The sequence below is a fragment of the Neophocaena asiaeorientalis genome, unplaced genomic scaffold (genome assembly GCF_003031525.2).
Source record: "Neophocaena asiaeorientalis asiaeorientalis breed wild unplaced genomic scaffold, Neophocaena_asiaeorientalis_V1.1 scaffold171, whole genome shotgun sequence".
NCBI lineage: Eukaryota > Metazoa > Chordata > Mammalia > Artiodactyla > Phocoenidae > Neophocaena > Neophocaena asiaeorientalis.
In genome coordinates this window covers 12,800,696-12,828,048 of record NW_020174013.1, presented here as the reverse complement: position 1 = coordinate 12,828,048, position 27,353 = coordinate 12,800,696, and the positions used below count along the sequence as shown (strand labels likewise).

General features: G+C 37.1%; 1 protein-coding gene across 21 annotated transcripts in view; it reads left to right on the top strand.

Annotated features, from left to right (window-relative positions):
* Positions 1 to 27,353, top strand: part of NRXN1 (neurexin 1) — a 1,113,124-nt gene that overhangs the window by 914,576 nt on the left and 171,195 nt on the right. For all 21 annotated transcript variants that reach the window (XM_024753589.1, XM_024753587.1, XM_024753585.1 and 18 more), the window contains one exon: positions 18,647 to 18,818. In XM_024753589.1, coding sequence (XP_024609357.1) covers positions 18,647 to 18,818 — 172 coding nt within the window. The remainder of the gene's footprint in view (positions 1 to 18,646; positions 18,819 to 27,353) is intronic.

Sequence of the window (27,353 nt, the reverse complement as noted above, 5' to 3'; positions counted from 1 at the left end):
AAGCTGCAATCTCCTTTGAGCACCTTGGACCCCTTCTGAAGAAGCATAGTAGTTAAATATGGTTAAGCACACAAAATCTGAAACCAGATTGCTTGAGACCAAATCACAGCTCTGATGCTTATTAGGCATCTATTTCGGGGCAAGTTATTAAACCTTTTGAGGCTCAGCTTCCTCATCAAATAAATGGAAATAACAACATATATTCTAATATAGTATTTCTTATAAACTGCTTAAGAGTTCCTGCAACATAGCAAGTATCCAGGAAGGGTAGCTTTTAACATCATCAGTATCACCATCATCATCAATTCATCATCATGCATCCACTGCCAAATACAGCCTTTCTTAAGTTTCCACTCATTTGGAAAGCTTGGGCACTCATATTACAAAACAGTGAATAAGTTGGATATGGTATCCATTCGGCCTTAGAAGATATTTGTGATTAATTTCTCAAGGGATTTTTATCTTCTCAATGAGTTTTGATTTATGTTCATTTTGAAGGAGTGGACCTGTTTGGCAAGGGAAGTATGTAAGTTGGGTATGAGATCATAGCATATGAATCTCGCAGTGATTTTTAATAATGAAAGATTTATCACAGATAACCCCAAGTCCACTGGAGAATACTGTTAATCAAATGAGACATGCCTTCCTATACGGCACTGGCTTTTCAACTATTGTCAGGGCAGACCTTTAAGTGGGTGCGTTTTGTACTTCAGTGGGTATCCACTCTTCAGTTCTTGCTTCATAAAAGGGCATTTTTCACAGACAAGCATTGTCCTTTTGCTCATCAGAGTCCATGACCAGCTCCACCCTAAAGTTCTCAAGGTTCTTTTTCACCCCCAATATAGGGGATCAGTTATTTGAGGATGGGGGAAACACGGAAAGAGATAACTAGACAGAAGGAACAACAAAGGTCCTGAGATGGGACAGAATGTGCTACATTCATGGAAATGGAAGTCCAGTGTGACAGAGCAGTGAGAAAAAGAGAGAGAGAGAACATGTGTTCTTTTGATAGGTGGCTAATAACTTGACTTTGCTCCCAATACTTATCTCTCACTCTGGCTTTACTGTGTCATCAGAATCCACAGGTCTCTTCAAAATACCCTCTGGCTCTTCCAGGGGAACCATGAAAAGAGATGATCTCAAGGAACCCCCAGTGATTACTGCTCTGGAGAAGTTAGCAATGAATATTTACCTCAAGTTCAAAATGCTCATAAATTATTTGGATTTAAACACTTAGTGTGTTTTTGGCTTCAAATTTCTAGGGCAAATTGCAGGAAAAATTTATCTTCTGACTTCATTTATTCAAAAATTTTCCAGAAAAATAATTAGATGGAAATTTCTCTTCTTATTTAAAGTGACTTGTTTATTACCTGGAAACCTGCATTTTAGGGACTCAAACATTGAACTTTGTTGATTTTTCTCTTCCAGAGCAGGGAAGGTAAAAGGGTCAAAGGTGAAAACTTTTCTTTCTTCAACTAATTTGTAGAGGGTACTTGAAAAACAAGTCAAATGCTTTCAAACAGTATTTTTAAGGGGAAAAGTGTACAGAAAACTCTTGCTACATCTTGAGATAAAAGAGCTCTCTAGAGAAGTGAGTTAACAAGACATTCTACCCCACAAAGAAACTAAACATGTTACATTAGCTTTGAAATATAAGCACAGAATGATGAATCATTTTTTGACATTGTAGAAGCAAATGACTCTTAGAAAATGTAGTGTGTCCCTGTTGCTTCAGAAAGTCTTTATATATTACATTTCATAAAGCACATTGTTGAATGAAACTTAGGAACAAACAGTTAGATGAATGTCAAGATATATACTGTTAGGTTCTACATAAACATCAACAATTTTCCATTCTTAGATTGCAAGATTTTTAAAATGTGATTAGCTATATTTTCCAATTGCTTTATGTCTGCAAATGATATATTTTACTTTTTTATGTATAATTCAATAATCTAGTTTTATCTCCTAGATAAATTTTCTGGATAATCCCTACATATGTTCGTACATAATTTACATATCTCTATCACTACAAAGAGTCCATATATTTATATCTGAATCTGCATTTGTACATAAAAGTTCAGGGCCTCTGTACATAAAAGTTCAGGGCCTCTGTACATAAAAGTTCAGGCCCTCCTCAGGGCCTCTGTACATACTGTGTCCTTTGCCTGGAAAACTCTTACTCTCATTGTTGATTTCTTCATATCTTCAGCTCCTCAAAGAGGCTTTCCTGAATCATTCAATGCCTCTCATAACACCCTGCCCTTTTACTTCTTGACACTTAGCATACTTTATAATATGCTAATATAAATGTTAACGTATAAAGAAATAATGAGACTTAGAGCTTCATAATGGCAGTGGCGCTGTTTTGTTAACCACTATTTATCCAGAATTTGACAGAATGTCAGGAATATAGTATGAAATCCATCTGTATTTGATGAGTGAATGAATGGATAAATAAATAAATAAATGTGAGGGTTAAACTCGTGTTATGATATTTCCAAAATTTGAGTATCATTTATGCAAGAAAACCATATAATTTAGGAAAATGAATGTATGTAAACACAACCTACATACATTTTAAAAGTTCTAAGTCCTGGAAAGAGTGGTAGTGTTTTCATGAAATGGACTGTACCTAATAAATACTTGCTAGATGTTTCTTGACCATTACTTTATTTTCGTGGCAGTATTATTATTTTATTAAGACGAAGAAAGATCATAATCATCAGGAGCTTCAACCTTAAAGAGTCTGTATTCTCTTCTGAAAACTCTTGTGCCAAAATTACACACATAAACATAGATTTATTTTTGATGGCTTCAGAAATCATTACTTACCACACTGGGTATAATAGAGCCTTGCTGATTCTATAGAAAATAGTCTTTGGTGAATGCATTTCTCTGCCCGTATGCACCCATTTGCTTTTTCTAGGGATGTAAACAGGTCGTCCTGGACTAGGAGTCAATAAAAACAAAAAGGAGAAAGGTAGCACTGTCAGCTTTTCTCTTGGAATGCGTTTCAAGTTAGGGCTCCGCTTGAGGCTTGTGAAACCCAAGATAGCATTTTTTAGAAGCCAGTTCATCAAACACACCTGAAAATATTACCTATTATTTTTCACAGTTTACAAACACAACTTTAAAAAATGATATCCTGGGCTTCCCTGGTGGCGCAGTGGTTGAGAGTCCGCCTGCCGATGCAGGGGACACAGGTTCGTGCCCCGGTCCGGGAAGATTCCACATGCCGCGGAGCGGCTGGGCCCGTGAGCCACGGCCGCTGAGCCTGTGTGTCTGGATCTTGTGCTCCGCAACGGGAGAGGCCACAACAGTAAGAGGCCCGCGTACAGCAAAAAAAAAAAAAATATATCCCTTCCAAACTAACCTTTTCATTTCACGTATAGCTTATAAGCCTTCACCGAGTCATTAAAAATAACTGCACTTATCTCTTAATATATTTTTGTTTCTTAAAGGTGTGTTTAATACAAAGGCTAATTTTGTTTTACTTACAACCTAGTTACTAAGGTAACATTTACCATGTAGAGGACTAAATTCACCATCCAAAGATGTTTTGTCTCTTGTCTGAAAAATGGTGTGCTCCGTGCTATAGAATAGAGTCAGACTGCAATTACATAGTCAGCTCCCCTTGAAAATGATGGTTCTGTGATACAACAGGTAAATGAAATATACAAATAATCCCAAACCTCTTTTATAGGGAAACCATTTTACATAGAAATGCCAACAGCTACTGGAATTGATAGAGCTGAATATCCTGTCCCTGTCGGGTTCCTGGTGGAGGTAATAATAAGCAGTGTAATGGCCCAAAGATAAGGAATCAGAGAAAAGCAGGGAAGCAAATGTTATGGTTTTAATCAGCACTGGAAACCCAGTGTTTATTGCACATAGTTTTCTGAATGACCAAGAAATCTGATCAAAGCTAGTTTAATACCCACAAGGATTTTAAAGGCAGTAATAATAAAACAAATCAAAAAACATTAAAAAAAAAAAAAAGCCATATGTGACCAGCCCACTGAACTTTTGACAAGGCTTAACTTAAGCCAGTGTCGCCTTAGATCTCCATACAGCAACCCCAGGGGTTTGTCATGATGCCAGACCACTGGGCTAAATATTCAACCAGAGGTCTTACCTGTGAAAAATTAAGAACCTGAGATAGGTCACCAGCCAAATCAAAATCTGTTTGATTTTTGCTTTTTGATTATTCAGAGGAAAAAAAGCTTAATGATAGGACACATTCTTCATATATAAGGACACATTTAAAGATGAGTATTTCTGTTTTATGATGGTTGCTATTTCAGTGAATGGAAATGCAGAATTAATGATCTTAATGAGCTGACTCTGATTCCCAAGAGGATAAATTAGTTTCATTTTGTTCTACAGTCGTATGGCTTCATGCAGAGATATGCTATTTGAACCATGGGAAAGTACTGTGAAAAAGGCTTGATTACATTTCTGAACCCACGATCACATTGGAAAACTTCATAATGGTTCAAGACTGTCTTTTAAAATACAACAGATAATCCAGTATTGGCTCAACTGTTAAAACAAACAAAATAGAGATAGTCTCAAAATAGCAACATTAGGGTGATTGCCCCTTTCAAAGACACACCCGCCAGTCATTTAGTGGGCTAGTTTCATTCCAACATTATTCTGATTCTCGATTTAATTTCATCTAAGGAGAGAGAATGTGAGGAAATGGAGGCATTGAAGAGTCGGTGTTATCACCAGAGCTCAGGGTCTGTCCGTCCTCAAGAGAAGAACTCATTGACCCTTATTCTCACCACCACCATCAAGTCCTACAAATGTAGCAAGACAAGGGTTCTTTCCCATAAGCCAAGTCTCTCCATCCCCCCTGGAGAGGAGGGTTATAATTTCTCTGGGAAAAAACACGTATGGTTTACAAAAGGCCTCCTGGGTTTCTCTGAATCATCGACCTAGTGGGATATCCCCTTTCCCCTCATAAACTGAAGAATTTCTGATTTAAATATATAATACAATCCTAGATCTCAGCTACTGTATAAATTTTGAAAAAAAAATCTAAGACTCAAATTCAAACTTAGGTGCTTTTGATTTATTTTAAAAAAACTAGTCCTTTCCTCCTCCCTCCCTCCATCCCTCCCTCTCTCTCTCTCTTTCTTTGTTCTTCTGTACTAACTGCTTAGCCATCCATTTAGCTTTTTGTAGAACCATAGTATCATTGGCATGGCAGGGGTCGTAGAGGGTTGTCTAATCAAGCAGACTCTGCTTCAGTACAAACAGTGGCTGGACAGTTTATCCCATAGGTGAGCATGAGTAGATTTTAGAATGTTCCCTCTTAAGTCAAACGATAGACTGATGCTCTGACTTTGGTCAATTTTCAGCTTTTCTGACCTTTAGCTTCTTTATTTGCAACATAGATATGCTACTTCATAAATTGTTGTGAAGATCAATGAGGTATTATGTGTTCTAACTAAAGTGTAATGGCTATATAATTCAAGCATTATTTTAATTAACTTCCGTCAAACTACTATGAAGTAAAACATTGTTTTCCAAATGTAAGAATAACAATAATAGGAGTAAGAGCCCGGCCCTAGCCTTGTCGCCGACGCAATCGTGGACTGCTAGTCAGAGGATGAAGAGGACTTGGACAATGACACAGTAGAAGGACGTGCTCTCACTCCCTCTTGCAAGAGCACCAGAATCACAACTAACTGCTGAACAAGCATTGACAGGAAGACACTGGAACTCACCAAAAGTGATACCCCACATCCAAAGACAAAGGAGAAGCCACAATGAGACGGTAGGAGGGACGCAATCACAGTAAAATCAAATCCCATAACTGCTGGGTGGGTGACTCACAAACTGGAGAACACTTATACCACAAAAGTCCACCCACTAGAGTGAAGGTTCTGAGCCCTGTGTCAGACTTCCCAATCTGGGGGTCCGGCAATGGGAGGAGGAATTCCTATATTATCAGACTTTGAAGGCTAGCGGGATTTGATTGCAGGACTTCAACAGGACTGGGGGAGGCAGTTTGTGTGTGCACATCAGGACCAAGGGGAAGGAGCAGTGACCCCATAGGAGACTGAACCAGACCTACCTGCTAGTGTTGGAGGGTCTCCTGCGGGGGTTGGGGGGGGTGGCTGTGTCTCACCGTGGGAAAAAGGACACTGACAACAGAAGTTCTGGTAAGTACTCCTTGGCGTGAGCCCTCCCAGAGTCCACCATTAGCCCCAGCAAAGAGCCTGGGTAGGCTCCAGCGTTGGGTTGCTTCAGGGCAAACAACCAACAGGAAAGGAACCCATCCCCACCCATCAGCGGACAAGCGGATTAAAGTTTTACTGAGCTTTGCCCACAAGAGCAACAGCCAGCTCTACCCACCATGAGTCCCTCCCATAGAGAAACTTGCACAAGCCTCTTAGACAGCCTCATCCACCAGAGGGTAGAGAGCAGAAGCAAGAACTACAACCTGCAGCCTCTGGAACAAACACCACATTCACGGAAAGGTAGACAAGATGAAAAGGCAGAGGGCTATGTACCAGATGAAGGAACAAGATAAAACCCCAGGAAAACAACTAAATAAAGTGAAGATAGGTAACTTTCTACAAAAAGAATTCAGAATAAGGATAGTGAAGATGATCCAGGGTCTCAGAAAAAGAATGGAGGCAAAGATCGAGAAGATGTAAGAAATGTTTAACAAAGACCTAGAAGAACTAAAGAACAAACAAACAGAGATGGACAATACAATAACTGAAATTTAAACTACACTAGAAGGAATCAATAGCAGAATAGCTGAGGCAGAAGAACGGATAAGGGAAGACAGAATGGTGGAATTCACTGCTGTGGAACAGAATAAAGAAAAAAGAATGAAAAGAAATGAAGACAGCCTAAGAGACCTCTGGGATAACATTAAATTAGAAGGGAGTGGCATGATATATTTAAAGTGATGAAAGGGAAGAACCTACAACTAAGATTACTCTACCCAGCAAGGATCTCATTCAGAGTTGATGGAGAAATCAAAAGCTTTACAGACAAGCAAAAGCTAAGAGAATTCAGCACCACCAAACCAGCTCTACAACAAATGCTAAAGGAACTTCTCTAAGTGGGAAACACAAGAGAGGAAAAGGACCTACGAAAACAAACCCAAAACAATTAAAATGGTCATAGGAGCATACATATCGATAATTACCTTAAACATGAATAGATTAAATGCTGCAACCAAAAGACACAGGCTTGCTGAATGGATACAAAAACAAAACTCATATATATTGCTGTCTGCAAGAGACCCACTTCAGACCTAGGGACATATACAGACTGAAAGTGAGGGGGTGGAAAAAGATATTCCATGCAAATGGAAATCAAAAGAAAGCTGGAGTAGCAATACTCATATAAGATAAAATAGACTTTAAAATAAAGAATGTTACAAGAAACAAGGAAGAACACTGCATAATAATCAAGGGATCAATCCAAGAAGAAGATATAACAATTCTAAATATATATGCACCCAACATAGGAGCACCTCAATACATAAGGCAACTGCTACAGCTATAAAAGAGGAAATCGACAGTAACACAATAATAGTGGGGAGTTTAACATCTCACTTACACCAATGGACAGATCATCCAAACAGAAAATTAATAAGGAAACACAAGCTTTAAATGATGTAATAGACCAGGTAGTTTTAATTGATATTTATACGACATTCCATCCAAAAACAGCAGATTACACTTTCTTCTCAAGGGCGCACGGAACATTCTCCAGGATAGATCATATCTTGGGTCACAAATCAAGCCTCAGTAAATTTAAGAAAATTGAAATCATATCAAGCATCTTTTCTGACCACAACGCTATGAGATTAGAAACCAATTACAGGGAAAGAAACATAAAAAACACAAACACATGGAAGCTAAACAATTCATTGCCATATACCAACAGATCACTGAAGAAATCAAAGAGGAAATCAAAAAATGCCTAGAGACAAATGACAATGAAAACAGGAGGATCCAAAACCTATGGGATGCAGCAAAAGCAGTTCTAAGAGGGAAGTTAATAGCAATACAACCCTACTTCAAGAAACAAGAAAAATCTCAAATAAACAATCTAGTCTTACACCTAAAGGAACTAGAGAAAGAAAAACAAACAAAACCCAAAGTTAGTAGAAGGAAAGAAATAAACATCAGAAATAAATGAAATAGAAACAAAGAAAACAATAGCAAAGATCAGTAAAACTAAAAGCTGATTCTTTGAGAAGATAAACAAAATTGATAAACCGTTAGCCAGAATCATCAAGAGAAAGTAGGAGAGGATTCAAATCAATAAAATTAGAAATGACAAAGGAGAAGTTACAACAGACACCACAGAAATACAGAGCATCCTAAGAGACTTCCACAAGCAACTCTATGCCAATAAAATGGACAAGCTGGAAGAAATGGACAAATTCTTAGAAAGGTATAACCTTCCAAGACTGAACCAGGAAGAAATAGAAAATATGAACAGACCAATCACAAGTAATAACATTGAAACTGTGATTAAAAATCTTTCAACAAACAAAAGTCCATGACCAGATGGCTTCACAGATGAATTCTATCAAACATTTAAAAAAGAGCTAACACCCATCCTCCTCAAACTCTTCCAAAAAATTGCAGAGGAATGAACACTCCCAAACTTATTCTACGAGGCCACCATCACCCTGATACCAAAACCAGACAAAGATACTACAAAAACAGAAAATTACAGACCAATATCACTGATGAATATAGATGCAAAAATCCTCGACAGGGCTTCCCTGGTGGCGCAGTGGTTGAGGGTCCGCCTGCCAATACAGGGGATGCAGGTTCGTGCCCCGGTCTGGGAGGATCCCACATGCCGCAGAGCGGCTGGGCCCATGATCCATGGCTGCTGGGCCTGTGCGTCCAGAGCCTGTGCTCCACAACGGGAGAGGCCACAACAGTGAGAGGCCCGTGTACCGCAAAAATAAAAAATAAAAATCCTCAACAAAATACTAGCAAACAGAATCCAACAACACATTAAAAGGATCATACACTGTGATCAAGTGGGATTTATCCCAGGGATGCAAGGATTCTTCAGTATACGCAAATCAATCAATGTGATACACCATATTAACAAATTGAAGAATAAAAACCATATGATAATCTCAATAGATGCAGAAAAAGCTTTTGACAAAATTCAACACCAATTTATGACAAAAACTCTCCGGAAAGTGGGTATAGAGGGAACCTACCTCAACTTAATAAAGGACATATAGTACAAACCCACAGCAGACATCATTCTCAATGGTGAAAAACTGAAAACATTTCCTCTAAGATCAAGAACAAGACAAGGATGTCCACTCTCACCACGATCATTAAAAGTTGTTTTGGAAGTCCTAGCTACGGCAATCAGAGAAGAAAAGGAAATAAAAGGAATACAAATTGGAAAAGAAGAAGTAAAACTGTCACTGTTTGCAGATGACATGATACTATACACAGAGAATCCTAAAGATGCCACCAGAAAACTACTAGAGCTAATCAATGAATTTGGTAAAGTAGCATGATATAAAATTAATGCACAGAAATCTCTTGCATTCCTATACACTAATGATGAAAAATCTGAAAGAGAAATTAAGGAAACACTCATATTTACCATTGCAACAAAAAGAATAAAGTACCTAGGAATAAACCTACCTAGGGAGACAAAAGACCTGTATGCAGAAAACAGTAAGACACTGATGAAAGAAATTAAAGATGATACCAACAGATGGAGAGATATACCATGTTCTTGGATTGGAAGAATCAATATTGTGAAAATGACTATACTACCCAAAGCAACATACAGATTCAATGCAATCCCTATCAAATTACCAATGGTATTTTTTACCGAAGTAGAACAAAAGAGCTTAAAATTTGTATGGAGACACAAAAGACCCCGAATAGCCAAAGAAGTCTTGAGGGAAAAAAACGGAGCTGGAGGAATCAGACTCCCTGTCTTCAGACTATTCTACAAACCTATAGTAATGGTACTGACCCAAAAACAGAAATATAGATCAATGGAACAGTATAGAAAGCCCAGAGATAAACCCACACACCTATGGTCAACTAATCTATGACAAAGGAGGCAAGGATATACAATGGAGAAAAGACAGTCTTTTCAATAAGTGGTGCTGGGAGAACTGGACAGCTACGTGTAAAAGAATGAAATTAGAACACCCCCTAACACTATACACAAAAATAAACTCAAAATGGATTAGAGACCTAAATGTAAGAGCGGACACTGTAAAACTCTTAGAGGAAAACCTAGGAGAACACTCTTTGACATAAATCACAGCAAGATCTTTTTTTGATCCACCTCCTAGAGTAATGGACATAAAAACAAAAATAAACAAATGGGTCCTAATGAAACTTCAAAGCTTTTGCACAGCAAAGGAAACCATAAACAAGACAACCCTCAGAATGGGAGATAATATTTCCATACGAATCAACAGACAAAGGATTAATCTCCAAAACATATAAAGAGTTCATGCAGCTCAATATTAAAAAAAACAAACAACCGTGTCCAAAAATGAGCAGAAGACCTAAATAGCCATTTCTTTAAAGAAGACATACAGATGACCAAGAAGCACATGAAAAGGTGCTCAACATCACTAATTATTAGAGAAATGCAAATCAAAACTTTAAGGAGGTATCACCTCACGCCAGTTAGAATGGGCATCATCAGAAAATCTACAAACAACAAATGCTGGAGAGGGTGTGGAGAAAAGGGAACCCTCTTGCATTGTTGGTGGGAATGTAAATTGATACAGCCACTATGGAGAACAGTTTGGAAGTTCCTTAAAAAACTAAAACTAGAATTACCTTATGACCCAGCAATCCCACTACTGGGCATATACCCAGAGAAAACCATAATTCAGAAAGACACATGTACCCCAATGTTCATTGCAGCACTATTTACAATAGCCAGGTCATGGAAGCAACCTAAATGCCTATCGAGAGATGAATGGATAAAGAAGTTGTGGTACATATATACAATGGAATATTACTCAGCCATAAAAAGGAATGAAATGGGGTCATTTGTAGAGACATAGATGAATCTAGAGACTGTTATACAGAGTGAAGTAAGTCAGAAAGAGAAAAACAAATATCGTATATTTACACATATATGTGGAACCTAGAAAAATGGTACAGATGAACCAGTTTGCAGGGCAGAAATCGAGACACAGATGTAGAGAACAAATGTATGGACACCAAGGGGGAAAAGCAGCAGGGGTGGTGGTAGTGTTGTGATGAATTGGGAGATTGGGATTGACATATGTATACTAATATGTATTAAATGGATAACTAATAAGAACCTGCTGTATTAAAAATAAATAAAATAAAATTCAAAAAAAAACAATAATAGAGCTCACAGGTGCTGAGTGGCCATTAGGTGTGCTAAGAACTTTATATGCATTATCTCATCAAAAGAAAATTGCAGCATGATGAAAACGTTCTGGATTTAAATAGTGGTGATGGGGGCTTCCCTGGTTGAGAATCTGCCTGCCAATGCAGGGGACACGGGTTCGAGCCCTGGTCTGGGAAGATCCCACATGCCGCGGAGCAACTGGCCCCGTGAGCCATAACTACTGAGCCTGTGCATCTGGAGCCCCCGCTCGCCGCAAGTAGAGAAAGACGTCGCACAGAAACAAAGACCCAACACAGCCAAAAATAAATAAACAAATAAATTTATATAAATAAATAAATAGTGGTGATGGTTGCAGAACCTCATGAATGTTCTAAAACCACTGAAGTGTATACTTTAAAAGGGCAAATTTTATGATAGGTGAATTAGATTTCAACTAAAAAAAGAATGTGTATGTGAAAGAGTTTTGGAAAATTACAAATGTAGAGGTAGTCCACAAAGTGCTGTGAAGGATATAATATGGAATAAGTCAGTCTTGTTTCCTACTCTCAAGCTCTTTATAATATGGTTGAGGAGTTAAAACAGGTACATAAGAACTAACACCTAAAACCAGGTGTAAGGGAGGACTGTTGTGAACTTACAAAGTTTTATTAGACAGTCTGAGGACCAAGAGATGAGTGATGTACCCAGCCTCCAGGAGAGTGATGTCATTGTCAGGATATAGTTTCATGGAATCAAAGGAGCTATATAGCATTCCCAAGAATGGGGATATAATAAAAAAGGTATACTGTCCTTAATGAAGATTTGATGAGAAAATGAAAATACTATTTTCTTAGAATGTATGACCCTAAACAAGATGTTTCTAAGGTGGTATCACCCTAGATCTCAGCCACTTCTAGTTCCTTATTGTGTGGTGCTATGAAATGTAATCAGTTAAAAAGAAAGGTGTACTTTTCAGTAGCCCTACTCTTAACTCCATTCTCTGAGCATGCCTTGGTTTCAAGATCTTCTGGAACATGGACACAGTTGAAGACATTCTTTTTTACAAAATCCCTCCAACTTGGTGAGGTTCCAGTACTGATATTTATCAGCTATATGAGTCGGGGCACATTATTTAAACTCTCTGAGCAGATGGGAAATGTAGCACTTAACTTTTAGGTCAGCTGGGAGTTTCAGGTAGATACTTGGTATGTTTTTCAGTTCCTGGTACCTGGTGAGCCCTCTGGTATGTAGGGCCTAGAAAGAGAGACGGGGGACAGAGAGAACATATCTTCTATGTCCCTGGGTATCTTTGGGATCCACTGGCTGTATTACAGCCGTCCAAACGCTAGCCACACAGTCGGAGGCTCCCTGAGAACTTTTGGAACCCTCCCCAACAGTGCTGCTACCAATCCCTTAACTCTTTTGTGGGTGTGAATATTTGCATGCATGATTTATCTTCTCAATTTGACTGAAAACTTCCTGAAGGGCAGAGAAGACACTTACATGTTTGTATTGTCTACACACTTAGCAAATGCAGAATTCATATTATTCAATTTTTATTTATTAGCTGAATGAATAAAAAGGTATAAATCAGTAGGGAAAGTGGAAGACGGGAGCGGTAACCTCTTGTTTTTGCAATGGTGTGAGGTTTCTTTTGGGGGGAAAGGTTGCGTTTCCGGCTCAGTGCCAGGTTAAAATAACTGGACCCAAACTACTTCTTGACATTATGGCCCATCTAGATTGGTAAACACGATCTCTGCCAGCCAGCAGGACCCCTAAGTCATCCATTTGGAAATGTTTTGGGGTTAAATTAGCAATGATCTGAATCAGTGTGTTTGTACTGAGGTGAGAGAACAGGCGGCTCTCTGACTCTGGTGCTCTGCAGTGTCACTTACTCCCGGCAATAGTGACTAGAGGCCCCAGAGTCCCCTTCAGCCTTAAAACCTCTGTTTCTTGATGAGGGTTAGTCTCTGGAAGGGCAAAACATAACACTCAGCCTGACTCCGACTTCAGTTGACAATGTAGACTTGGACCATGAGAGTTGTTCTGTACTCGGCAATGAGCGCGAGCATTGAGTGCATTTGAAGACATCGTCAAGTTTTCTCTAAAGGGGGGCCCTGGAGTATAGAACTGTATCATGTTGCACAAAAGAAGCTTATAGACCATAAACAAGCCTCCTTGCTAATCTACATGCCATCCTGGGTGGCACACTTGTTCACTTGCTTAGTGATACTCTAAGAGTATGATAAATAAATGAACAACAAAAAAAGAAGACAATTTTTCACTTTTTACTGTTTTCCTGGACATAGTTGAGCCAAACGCTTCTTCATAACAACCCCAGAGTAGGGGAAAAGAAGCAGTGGACATATGTGCATGCCGTACACGAGCTAAAGCTTTATATATGTGTATTCTGTTTTATCTGTTTCGAATGCATATAGATTGAAATATATCCGCATCTCTAACACACAAACATCCTACTTGAAGTATGCCCAAGATACTGAGTATACCATTAAATCTTGATCTTTGTTAAAACAAGTATTTTTCCAATGAATATGTGATTGCAGATGGAATTAAGAGATGCATTAACTATGGTGTCACTTGCTAAAACTTTCAAGTTCCTTTCCGGTGTCATCTTTCATTTTTCCTTTTAACTTGGTCTAATAATATAATCCTTATTCTGAAATGAGCTTTTGTGAAAAAATCAGTAATTACCTTTGTCACTATTTATTTAATGAATCCATGGAAAGACTTCATTAAATTATAAATGCCTCGTTACTGATAGTCTCATAATAGATTTTTGAAATTATGGTGTGAGCCAGTTGTCTATTTCAAGGAAGACACAAAGTTGAAAAATCAGTACATGTCCAGTGAAATTACTGCTGGTTTTGCTAATGCAATGTCATGAGAATTTGCCAGGGACAGTCACATTTAATCCCAGAGAATAAGAATTTGAAATGAATTCTTTTAAATTGTAATTATCTATTGGCAAGAAAGTTTAGCAAGTTTTGTTTATATAATTGAAATGACTTGCTATCCTGTCAATATGGGAGGGATGTGTTTTGAGAATATTTACAGTTTCTGAATGGATTTATAAATTTTGGTCCTTTAAACATGCTTGATATTAATATTTTATAGTTTATATGCCTTTTTTAATTTATTTGTTTTTAGGGGAAAAAATTGGCCCATTGGCTATTATTTATGCTTAAGTTGTTTCTCAAGGACTTGATGCAGCCTGGGGTGGGGTAAATAATGTCTGAGTTAGGGTACAGTCTATTGTCTGAGCCTACTTTGGTGATATTCAGTTCTGGTCTAGCTGACTCTGGAGTTTGAATCCATGAGATGTTAAAGATGTTGGAAGTTGAAGAATCAACATATGCAGGGAAAGATGGGCATCATTTAAAAGTCAGAAGCTTTCCAAGTATCAGCAATTCTCACTGTTTCTTAATAGTTTGTTTTACTGTGTTGCAAGAAATGAAGCCCTGAGAAATCTGGGCATTTCTTTACCCTAGAAAATAAGCATTTTACATTTCATATTGCAGAAACATTTCCGGATAAGGTAAAAGACTCTTTTTCAGAGTTCGGTGCATTTTGTATCTTTAGCATTGTAATGCGTCTATTCACAGAACTTGAATCTCCTTACTGATTAGAACTCTGATGAAAATAGCCTACTATAGCCTTCCTATCAGAACAAGTAGGAAACTTGAAGAATTTCTTTCCATCTGTCCTGGGATAAGATGCATGACTGTAATAGAAGAGACAGTGAAACAATCAGCTCTAGAGTAACAAATATCTCCATGTACTTGTTACGGCGAAAGAGCTGATTCCTAGCTTGCAACAGGAATTTAAACCTGTTCTGTCAAATATTTCTTCCTGACCCCAGTAAAGTCTAGGAAATGTCTCAACACTACCTTGGTCATTTTTAGATAATAAAAAAAAAATCATCTGTTCATGTTTAGACATAAGTAATTTCAGCTTACTCCTTTGTAATAATAAATACAACTTCAGTTAAAGCCAGTCCCTTACCCCTTTACCCCTGCTTGGGCTGCCTTAGAGCTGCCACTTGCAGTGGGTGAGGGAACAGGGTTGTTTATCCTCTTGTTTACACGATGTTTACTCTTCTTCTCCTTGACTCCTCCAGGGATGAAGCAGGAGAAGAGGAGATAAGGGGCAGAAATGATCTTACTTGGCTAATACAATAGTAACTGTCTAGCTGTGCTTAGCCCATGCTTAAGATTGACACTGAGGGGCACTCTTGGGGGGCATTTTGGTGGGCTTTTTTTAGTTCTCTTAACCACATCCTTCAGATGGTCATTTAGGATTTCCGCCTCAGTCCCTGGGCACCCATCACTGCAACTCCAGGTTCTTTCTCTTGAGTTGTCTTAACTACTCACCACCTCTCTCCGCAGGGGACCTCTTGGGTAGAATACAACATAATTCAGTGCTGGCTCTCTAACCCATGGTCCATGTATAACGCTCACATGTTCCTTCTAACAAACTAATGTACAGGTGAGCCCTGGTGCAGTAATAACTTCTTGCACTGCCATCAGAGCACCAGCCAGTCTCAGTCTCTCCCCTTGAAGGTTTGTCAGGCAAGCGTCAAATCCCAGGCAAGGGCAACTGGGGTTGCTGAGTACCCCAACAACTGCCCCAAGTTCCAGGAGACGAGTATCAAACTTTCTGACATGTTCCATTAAAGTCCCTTTCCTGTGCACCCCTAAGATAAGGGAAAAGTAACCTTCTACCTTGGCGGTACGTGCAAATCACATCACATTCAAAAATCCTCTTCTAATTATCAATCGCTTCTTGGTCTTTCTTGCCTCTTTAATAAGGGCTGCAAATAGGTTATTAATTCAGGGTCTCAAAAGCAGTTTTCAGTACTCTTCTTTGCAAGTCTGGCTTAGGCAATCTTGTACCTCATTTTTAAAATGGAAGTAGAAATCTGTGTTTGTTTGTTTGCTTTTTACTTATTGGTATCTCAGGATTGCAGCTGAAACTGAGACAAAAAGAGTCCATTTTAGCATCCTATTATGTCCACATATCAGTTGCTTACTATCCTCTATAAAATTATTTTAAGCACGCATTGATTGATACATACAATCTGCAAAGCATAATAAGAGGCTCCGTGGTGCTAACCAGAAAGATGAAACAGGTAACGAAGAACAACCAGATTTACCAAATCTGCTAACTGCAGCTAGAGGATGACCCAATATTACTAAAATTCAGCCTAGTGTAATGAGTGGGAACTCAACCTCTGGAGCCCGACTGGCTGGGTTTGAATCACAGCTTTTCTGTTTCTAGCTGCATGACCTTAGCCAAGTTACTTAGTCACTCTGCTTCAGTTTCCTCATATGTCAAATGCAGATAAAATAGCACCTCTTTCCTGGGGCTGTTAGGAGAGATACCAGAGTTAGTATTTGTAAAGCGCTTAGAACACTATAGAAGTGTTGTTTAAATAAAGATAATAAACCTCTTAAATAAGATTCTTAAAAAATTTCCTGTGGAGTTATATCACATATGTGTTAAAATATAAATATGCCATGTTAAATATTTTACTGAAAATGAGCAAATAGGAATTCTACCAAAGTGAAAAAATAATGAGTGCTTGCACCAAAGACCTATGCTAAAAAGATGTCTAAAAATGTCTTTATAGGCCCTTGGATAAGAGGTTAGTGTTTATTGGAATCCTGTTGTTTAGTTGTCATCTGAATCAATCTACCAAAAACCGAAATGCCTTACAATGGCATATATTTAAAAAAAAGGATCTTGAGAAATATGGTAGAAAATAAAAATAAGCCCAGGGGAAAACAGTATAGCAGGGGTCTATGCAGCTTGTAAAATTGCCCTACTCACTTTGACTCTGAGTTTCCTAATAACCAGTCAGAAAGGAAATGTGATTTCAAGTCATATTGTTCATCAAGCCCAAAACAAATCAAAACACACAAAAATAAAAACCATACTAACCTGTTATAAGAAAGAGATCTTTTATGGACACTAAGAACCAGGAAGAAGACATATAGAAGGGGACAGTGACAAGATCAGTGTCCCAAACAACATCTTCAAATACTTCCCTTCAATTAATGCAGTGTTATACACGATTTTTTTCTTTTACAATAACCCTCAGTGTAAACTCATGCCATGCTGCTTAGTTCAATGATGAGAATCCAGCAAGAGGTCAAGAGGATGTGGTCCAAATCTTCTGGTTTCTGAGATTCTGATTTTAAATTTCTGCAGGAATGGATGGACCATATGTCCTTTATATCCCTTTTCCCCCATGTCGTTCCTCTCAGCTGAGGCTTGATGAAAGGTGAGCTGCAGACAGTTTGAGGTTATGTACTCTGACAAGGGCCCACAGTGCAAGTATTCTGTGCTACTGATTAAGGGCAGATCCACATGCTTTAAAAACCAGCTGAACTTATGGTAGAGTTGACAGCCCTGCTGTTAGAGAAGGCTTCTCAAAGCCAGAGGACATAAGCACATGTTTCTCTTTGCTGCCTTGTCTTATGAAATTATAAAGTTAACAGCCACAAGCTTTGCACTTAGAATGTTGCTTTGCATAATTCAGAGAGGTAGTTACTTTTAGATACCCGTATCTTAACTTCATCTTAGCTTAGGTATAAATGAAGAATGAGGGAACTGAATTCTAACTCTGGCACCCCTCTATTTAGTTATATGACCTTGAACAACTCATTGCGCCTTCCTGTGTCATAGTTTCATCATCTGCAAAATAAAGAAATTCAGTGAATTTCAGATTCTTAGCATCTGATGATTTCTGTGTGTGTGAATAATGATTGTGCTTGTTAAATGCCTGTCTGTGTGCCCATACCCTGTAGAGTGATCTTCTATATTGTGAGCTTTTGTCCACTTTGTGTTTAGAAATAGACTTCATTGCTCTGCTTTCACCAGTTATTAAAAGGGAGAATTTCAAGCCTCATTTTTCTTGTGAAATGGAAGGCGTGGATTAAAGGAGCTATGTTAAAGAACATGAAAGTATATGCTTTAACACAGGCAGCTGTGTGCCTTGTCTGTGGCAGCCTCTGGGAAGAAGGCAGCTCAATTCTCTTGAAAGCGTGTCTTTTGGAATATCAATTATCCATGAAAGAGAAGCTTCATCTTTATCCAAATGTCAAGAACCTTGCCGGAGCTTTTCGGAAGTAAAATCGGAGGAAAGCAGCTGTGGTTCTGAAGCGTGTTTTTGAGCAATACCCTGTATGTAATTCTTATTAAATGATGATGAATCAGCACAACTTCATATAACTCTTTTTACTCCCCTCCTCCCTTCCAGCATCAAGGAAAAATCGGAGTTAAATTTAATGTTGGGACAGATGACATCGCCATCGAAGAGTCCAATGCAATCATTAACGATGGGAAATACCATGTAGTCCGTTTCACGAGGAGTGGTGGCAATGCCACGTTACAGGTGGACAGCTGGCCAGTGATTGAGCGCTACCCTGCAGGTAAGCCAGTGAATGTGTATCGGGGGAAGATTTTATGAAAAACAAACTGGAAAACGAAGCATTGTTTTCGTCCGTTTCACCCAATTTTGGGTTTTCGGAGAAACCGTCAAGTATTTATCAGATTTTAGAGTCATGTGAATGTAATGCTGTCCTAAACTGTTCTTGATACAGTGTACAAATGGCATTTTATAGGAGAACTCGAAGGCACACGTTATCGTTTGCCAAATTCGGGACATCAGTGAAACCAGAAAAATGCACACATAAAAGGCACAACATGTCAAAGCTCTTTGTTAACTGGATTCTTGCATTTGAACAAAGGAAAGGCTTTGTCAAAAGTAACAAAGTTAAAATTTAAACCTGAGAGAGGGAGTATCATACCATTTTTCTCTGAAAGAAAATAGGAGGAGAGTTCCTTTGATGGTGGTACATAGCTGAAACTCATGAAAGCTGCAGGAGGACCATGGGACAAACAGAGAAATAGTAAAGGAACTATATATAGTACCATAAAACAGCAGTTATAAGAACATGTAAGTAAATGAAATTTGTTTTCACTGTCATATAACCATGGGGTTTCGCAAAGATTCTGTGACACTAGTAGTATTAGTCATTTCAAGTCTATAAAATGTATGCCAAGCTATTATTGATAAAATAAAAATTACCCTGTTCATCATTAATGAGTTTTGTCAGTACTGTTATTGAAACAAAGGCAGTAGATTAGAAACTTAAACCAGTGTTACTTGTGATTGCATATATTCTCAATTTTTAAAATCCTATTTTAAAGTAAAATCCAAATCAAAAGTCCAAAGGTATTTTACTGAAATTATTATCCTTTCCATATTTTAGTACAAAAGAGGTTACTAAAAACATCAGTCTCATTTATCTGTGTATAGAAAGATAAAGAAAGATTAGTATAAAGAAAGATTATAAAAAGAAATTTTTATTTTGCACAATAAAAATGATTACCAAAATTTATATATAAATTTCTCTATTACAGCATTTGTTTCTTGAAAGAAATATTTCGAGGAAGTAACTAACTTACTAAATAAAGATCAATTTTTTTAGTACTACTTATGTACAATTATGGAATGAAATGTCTGTGATACCCTTATGGACCTTTTATAATTCACAGCATCTACATCTTCAAGCCACATTTCAAACCTCTTCTGTAAATCTGGTGCTTTACAAGTATTTGCTGAATTAAATGTAATAAAAAAAATACCCTGCTCTATGACAAACTTCAGAAGCAAGCACGTTAATAATAAGCCCAGTGCCTTTTATAATACTGGCAAATAGTAGACACTCAATAAATATTTGCTGAATTGACGTCCTTGGAATTATCCTGGTTTTAAACTACAATTACAAGAATGCACACCTTCTGTTACCAACTTTAATAAGACTAAGGAATGGAAGATCTGGAAAGAAAGTAACTTAAATATGTATAGAGTGCTGCATAGCCCCTGCTCATCCCTTATTGCATGTACTGAATCCTAGTAGAAATGTAATTTTTATGATAAATGCAGCCTTAGTGAAACAACAGAAATGTAAACTGGTGAATTTCCTAAAATCCAAATTAATCAATACCTATTTACTGAGAGGAAGTCATTGCACTGGGCACCACTGAAGATATAAAGTAGGATGAGATCTAGACCCTGCTCCTGGGGTGTCGTCATCCGTGAACGGTGAACCCGACCATGTAAAATGATAAATCCTGTTACTGTTACAGTGTGACAGTTGCCTCTTGAAGCCTAGCTTTGTTTCACCAGTTAATTCTTTAAAATTATCTTAGTTGAGTAACTTTTCACTCTTATACTTCCAAACTAGTATCTTTAAGTGCCCTATTCTAGAGAATGTTAATGGTGACTTATGAGAGGAGAGAGGAAGTCCCACTCTCAAGTTAGTTTGGGAAATTCTGGGTTAACTAAGTTAAAAATATCTGTGCTTGTATTTTGTTATATTAATACCATAATGAATCTCTAGAAGAGAAATATAGTATGCATTTCCCAAGCATAGATAATCAGAACCTCGTTTTTTAATGCACTAATGTGCTTGGATCAATATTTTATGTTTTTAAAAATTTCTATACCTCACTATTTTAATATATTTTATCTGACTAGCAACCCTTTACCTGTGCACATACCAGATACTATATTCTAGGCATACTCCAAAAAAGACATGATCCCTGTCTTTTTGTGGTATGCTAATGTCCAATTTGAATGTCAGTAGCTGAGATTGGAGCAGTGTTAATTAACTAAGTCAACAAATATTTCTATGTTTTTTTCTAGACTAATAGTTGTTTAACACATACGGTGTCTTATGTACCAATTAAATGGATGCTCAGTATACGAAACAATATAAAATATATTTAAAAATCAGAAGCTGGCAAAATCATGATAATTAAGGAATGACTCTTCAGCAATACTCAATTTAGATGCCACCTTTTATATTTAGTCAAAGATTCTAAGTGTCCTTTCACCAAAAATTATTTTCAATGTTATGAATAAATCAAAAGTGAACAAAGTTGCAGTTATTCTGAAGGATACAAGCAAGGGTAAAACACAGAATCTGCCCTTGAGAAAACTAGAACAGCTGTGAGGAATTTCGATATATACATATAAAAAGTTAACGATCAATGTGTAAAGAACTCAGGGGAGTCACCATGGTTGTCATCAAGCATTTTATTAATCATCTGCTCTGTGAGCATTTCAGCATGATGTTGAGGTAGGAAATAAGCCATGAAAATTTCAAATACCTTTTTCTCTCAGAGCTTCATCTGCTACAATGCCATGAAGACTGAATACAAATTTACAAGTATGCGTCATCTAGATTAAAGTTTTTACAGCAAAGTGATCTTATGTATGAGCTCAATAGAAATGTCTAGCATATCTCTTTTATATTGGTTTGTGGCATGACTATTTTTATTTTAAAAGTTTTGTTTTTTTTTTTTTTTGGTTATTCATTAGAAAAACAGATGGACTAGTGCTTTTACCACTAAATCCTGTAATCAGGAAAGCGGAAACCAACAGACTATATTTGGTTCCTTTTTAAGTGCCTGCACTGCAAAATATAGGTAATAGGGATTGAAATTAGTAATTAAGTATAGCACTTAACCTTCCATTGTAGGACTTTGTGGTAAGTGCTTTTATATGAAGCAATTCATCTGGTAGCAACACTATACCTTTAATGAAAATTACCTAAACCATTGACCAGTGATATTAGCCTGTAATTGTCTGGAAGGCTTTCATAGAGAAACTAATTAGTAGAGGTAGATTTTATGCTCCTCTGGAGTGTATGAAATATTCTCATAACTCAACAGTTCACATGTTAGAATAAATATTGAATTTTCTGAATAGCAGACCCAGTTTTCATTATTTTCTGTGCATGGAGCAAAGTATAGAAATAATATTTTGCAAACCATTTAAAGTCGAGAAAGCCATTTCTTGGTGCTTATCAGTTAAAGCTCTAGAATATAATGCATCATGAATCCCTGATTTGCTCCCAATTACAGTTACAGAAAATTACAAAATTTTCTTTCTCAACAAACATAGACTTCGTCTTCTCATGATGTTAATCCACAAAACCTAACATTAACCTAACATTATTCTACTAGCCCAGACTAAAGATTTCTCCAGATAAGCCACAGTTACCTTCGAAGATAAACCATTGACTTCATTTGTCTACCACAGAATGCCAAAAAGATGTTATTTATTCTGTACAGGGTCAAATATTCATTTTATTCCTGTCAAGTTAATACATCAAATCAACAAATATATACTATATTAAGGGAACTTCCTAGGCTTACCATCTTGTTACAGAGATACGTAAAAAAATGTTCAAGATTAAAAATATACTATGTGGGAAAATACAAGTGTTATCATATCATATTCAGCTAATTTCTGAATAAGAAAAATAAAAAGGGAAAATTGGTTCCAAGGAAGACAAGCCATTTTGGAGTGAGTAGTCTAGCAAGACTACAGAAAATATAGGAAATTTGATTTGGGTCTTGAAAGGCTAGATTACGTTTTAATGGGATTAGCAGGAAGAGGTAGAGACAGAAAATAATTAGGAAGCTTTAAAAAGCCCAGGTATCAAAAGATAAAGGCCTAAGATAAGGTGTGAGGGTGTGAGAAAATAAAGAGGTTGAATACAGAATACATTAGAAGACCTAGTGAACAACTGAGTAAAAGGAGAGTCATTTCTACTTTTTAGTTCCCCTATCTCTCTCTCTCAATGTAACCATTGATTATTCAATGTTTTGATGCTGCAGTGGGGCCACTAGACTGCATTAAGTAACAATGAAATGGAAGCCTGTGATAGGAATAAGTAGGGAAGTCAGAGATATAGTTGCTGTTTACTAAGAGTTTAGTCTATCTGGGAGGCAAAGAAGGATTTTGAAAACCTACCAATGTCACATAAAACGGATTAGCTTCAAAGTTAGTAGTACAGGGTTTAGTTGCTATTAGAGTTTAAAGAAAAGAGAAAATGGCGATCTGGAGTGTTGTAACGAAGCAGATAGTTTAGGGATGGAAGATTTGAAAGAAAGAGGAATAACTCAAGGAAAAACTTCATGGAGAGTTTTTCATGCAAAAAACGTCATGCTTTTTGCATGACCATTCAATTTGGCTCAAAGATCTTATGGGTATTATCTGTAAATCTTGACTTTGTTTTCATCTTCAAACGCTTCAAATATTTCAGGGCTCAGGGAAAGTCATATTGATGATTTCCCTTTAAATTCTACACACTTAGTTTAGATTAATTGATTGATTTTTTAGTTCAAGTCATTAATTATGTTCAAGTCATTAATTATTATGTATTTAAGCCACTCCATCATTGAAAGTTTCCTATATGGTACTAAAGTATCCATTGGTTTGAGGATTTTTATATTTTTATTTCTTTTTAACTGAATTTTTACTATGTGGATGGTATAATTGAGAAAATCTACCTCATTTATAATCATAGAATTTGAAGCAGGGAAGGAACTTCAAAGATCGTCTCTACCAGCTTCTTCATTTTTCAGACAATAAAATGGAATCTTGGGGCTTCCCTGGTGGCGCAGTGGTTGAGAGTCCGCCTGCCGATGCAGGGGACACGGGCTCATGCCCCGGTCTGGGAAGATCCCACATGCCGCGGAGCGGCTGGGCCCGTGAGCCATGGCCGCTGAGCCTGCGCGTCTGGAGGCTGTGCTCCGCAATGGGAGAGGCCACGATGGTGAGAGGCCCGTGTACCACAAAAAAAAAAAAAAAAAAAGGAATCTTGGAGGGGCTAATGGATTTGATCAGGATCACTATGCTAGTTAGTGGCAGTGCCAAAACTACACTTGGAAACTCCTATCTACTGGCTCTGTGTGCTTTTCTTTATACTGTCTAGGAGACAAAAAACAAACAGAAGAGAGATCATTAGATGTATCCTTCAACATAGCAAGGTATATTCTTCATAACTAAACATTATGATTTACATGGTCAAGCATAACTGTCTATATTAGTCCATGTCACAGCCTACTGCTTCTACTGACCCACACAGACACACATACACACGAAACTATCGTATGAGTGTTAAAAACTAGTAACACGTGGAAGAAAAATAAGTTTCTTACAAAAACCATAGTTTTTGTTATCACTAAATTTTTGAATAGTATTACTTATTAGTAGGCACTGATTATTTTTTAACCTCACTTTAAAAACTTTATTAGCAGATTAAGGAAACCATTATGAATCATACTGTTTTACTGTTCCTGCAGCAAACTTTAGGTTGACATGATTTCAAACTTTATATATTTACTAATTTATATTTATTTCTCAGTGACATCACTTGAAACTTAGTTGATTTCAGTAGCTAGAAGAGGAATGGTTCTTTAGACAATTCAAGTATAAGAATTCTTAAGTATTATTCGGGAGAAAAACTGTATCTTAATAGAAGACTTGCCCCTGTCTTGGTTAAGTGTAGAGATATGGGAAGAGTGTGACTGAATTTTGTTTCCCTCCTACAAAGTAAGGCAGTGAAAATCTAACTCACTTATGGAAACTGATAAACCATATAGAAGATGTGAGTCATTCTTTAAATACACTATAAGTTTGGGGTAGGCTCCAACAGAAGACATGATTATCAGGACTTGGCACATAATAAATAATTAATAAATAATTGTTGAATAAATCCCATTTCCTCATTTAACTTCAATGTCAAAGCATTGTCTTTTGCTCATTTTTTTTTTTTTTTTTTTGCGGTACGCGGGCCTCTCACTGTTGTGGCCTCTCCTGTTGTGGAGCACAGGCTCCAGACGCGCAGGCTCAGCGGCCACGGCTCGCGGGCCCAGCCGCTCCGCGGCATGTGGGATCCTCCCGGACCGGGGCACGAACCCGTGTCCCCTGCGTCGGCAGATGGACTCTCAACCACTGCGCCACCAGGGAAGCCCTTGCTCATGTTTTTTAGCCAAAACATACATAGGTGCATGGATAAATATTTATGTGAATATATAAATGTTTGGCTTTCTATTTGATATAGTTAACTGTTTACTAATCCAAATTATCCAAAGTAAAACTTCATACTGTGAGAAATCTGAAACTTCAAATACTATAGCTTTATTAGAATTAGTGACTAAAACTCTGACTTTTTCCGTTTTAATTATCTTCTTTCATGGTGTTCAGTTTTTCTGAGACTTTGGGGGCTTTTCTTAATGATGAAGCATAGTGAACTTTTTATTGAGCAGTATATTAAATACATCTACCTAAAATGCTTAGCTTCAGAGAAATTGTATCCAAGGAGATGGAAAGAAATGATATATTCTCAGACTTCTCGCTTGTTCTAATATATTCTCAGTGACCTGCATTTTTTTCTTTTTTAATATCAAAGCGTGCTTACAGTTATTGTAACACAACCATATTAGGATTTTTAATTTTCTGATAAAAGAAAGAGAAAGGTTCTCTCATGGTTTGATGGGCATCATTTAGACTGCACAGTCTGGCAAACATAGATAATATAAACATATATAAATGGCAGCCCTTCTTCATGGTTTCCAGAAGATTCCCCCTTTATCTTGTTCCCCGTCATTGTTTCCAAATTACAATTTGTTTAGAGATTTAAATTCATATCATAATAAGGGGAGGTGTTGATTTCACTCCAGAAAAATACTTGGGTTAAACAGAGAATGGCATTATCATAAATTTTAAGTGAAGGTAACCGAAAACGTTGACTGAGGAATTGGGTTCAAGGACTCTTCTTGAAAAGTACTGATCATCAGGATAATGAATCTACCTACTAGTTAAAAACAATGAATCACTTATGTCAGATACAAAAAAAAAAATAGTTGCCACTATAAATGAAAATTTAGTTTTTAGGAGTTGAGATAGAAATAGGTTTTCAGAAATAGGTAAAGGCTAAAAGTCAGAGAAATTACATTTTTAAGGATATTAGGCTTTCAGGAAACTTGCAGGTGTTCAGTTGATTTTGTAGAGATTTATAGTTTTGTGACAATGCTTTTATAATTTGATTATTATCCAAAAGTATCTTTATGGTAACATAGTTTATAATTACCTGAGTTCAATGGGCGATCAGCCATGTTCCCAACTTAATGATGGGCCCTTCTTTTAATTTTTTCTCAAACACTCTGATTCCTATTTTATCAAGAGGTTTTATTAAATTGCCCAGGAATATTTATATATTTTTATGATAAATACTGATAATAACTAGTATTTTTATGTGTGATTAAACAGTTTTTTAAAAATTCTACCATTTGCTTTTTTTCCTCTCAACTCTTAATGTGAGCATTTGAGTACCACCTATGAGTAAGGCTCATATTTTTCATACTATTTCCCTTTGTCTGCTGTCTACCCACTTTTCTTATCTTGTTAGCTCAGGAATTAGTTGGTAATAAATGTCATTTTTTTCCTAGTAAACAATGACAGTTTGTTCAAGAGGTAGCAGAATAGCAAAAAGGTAAAAATTTCATACACTAATGTTGAAGTTCTATATGAAGTACAAAAATTAGGTAACTATCTGCAGTTTTTAAAAAAAAAAAAAAAAAAAGGAATCTTGGAGGGGCTAATGGATTTGATCAGGATCACTATGCTAGTTAGTGGCAGTGCCAAAACTACACTTGGAAACTCCTATCTACTGGCTCTGTGTGCTTTTCTTTATACTGTCTAGGAGACAAAAAACAAACAGAAGAGAGATCATTAGATGTATCCTTCAACATAGCAAGGTATATTCTTCATAACTAAACATTATGATTTACATGGTCAAGCATAACTGTCTATATTAGTCCATGTCACAGCCTACTGCTTCTACTGACCCACACAGACACACATACACACGAAACTATCGTATGAGTGTTAAAAACTAGTAACACGTGGAAGAAAAATAAGTTTCTTACAAAAACCATAGTTTTTGTTATCACTAAATTTTTGAATAGTATTACTTATTAGTAGGCACTGATTATTTTTTAACCTCACTTTAAAAACTTTATTAGCAGATTAAGGAAACCATTATGAATCATACTGTTTTACTGTTCCTGCAGCAAACTTTAGGTTGACATGATTTCAAACT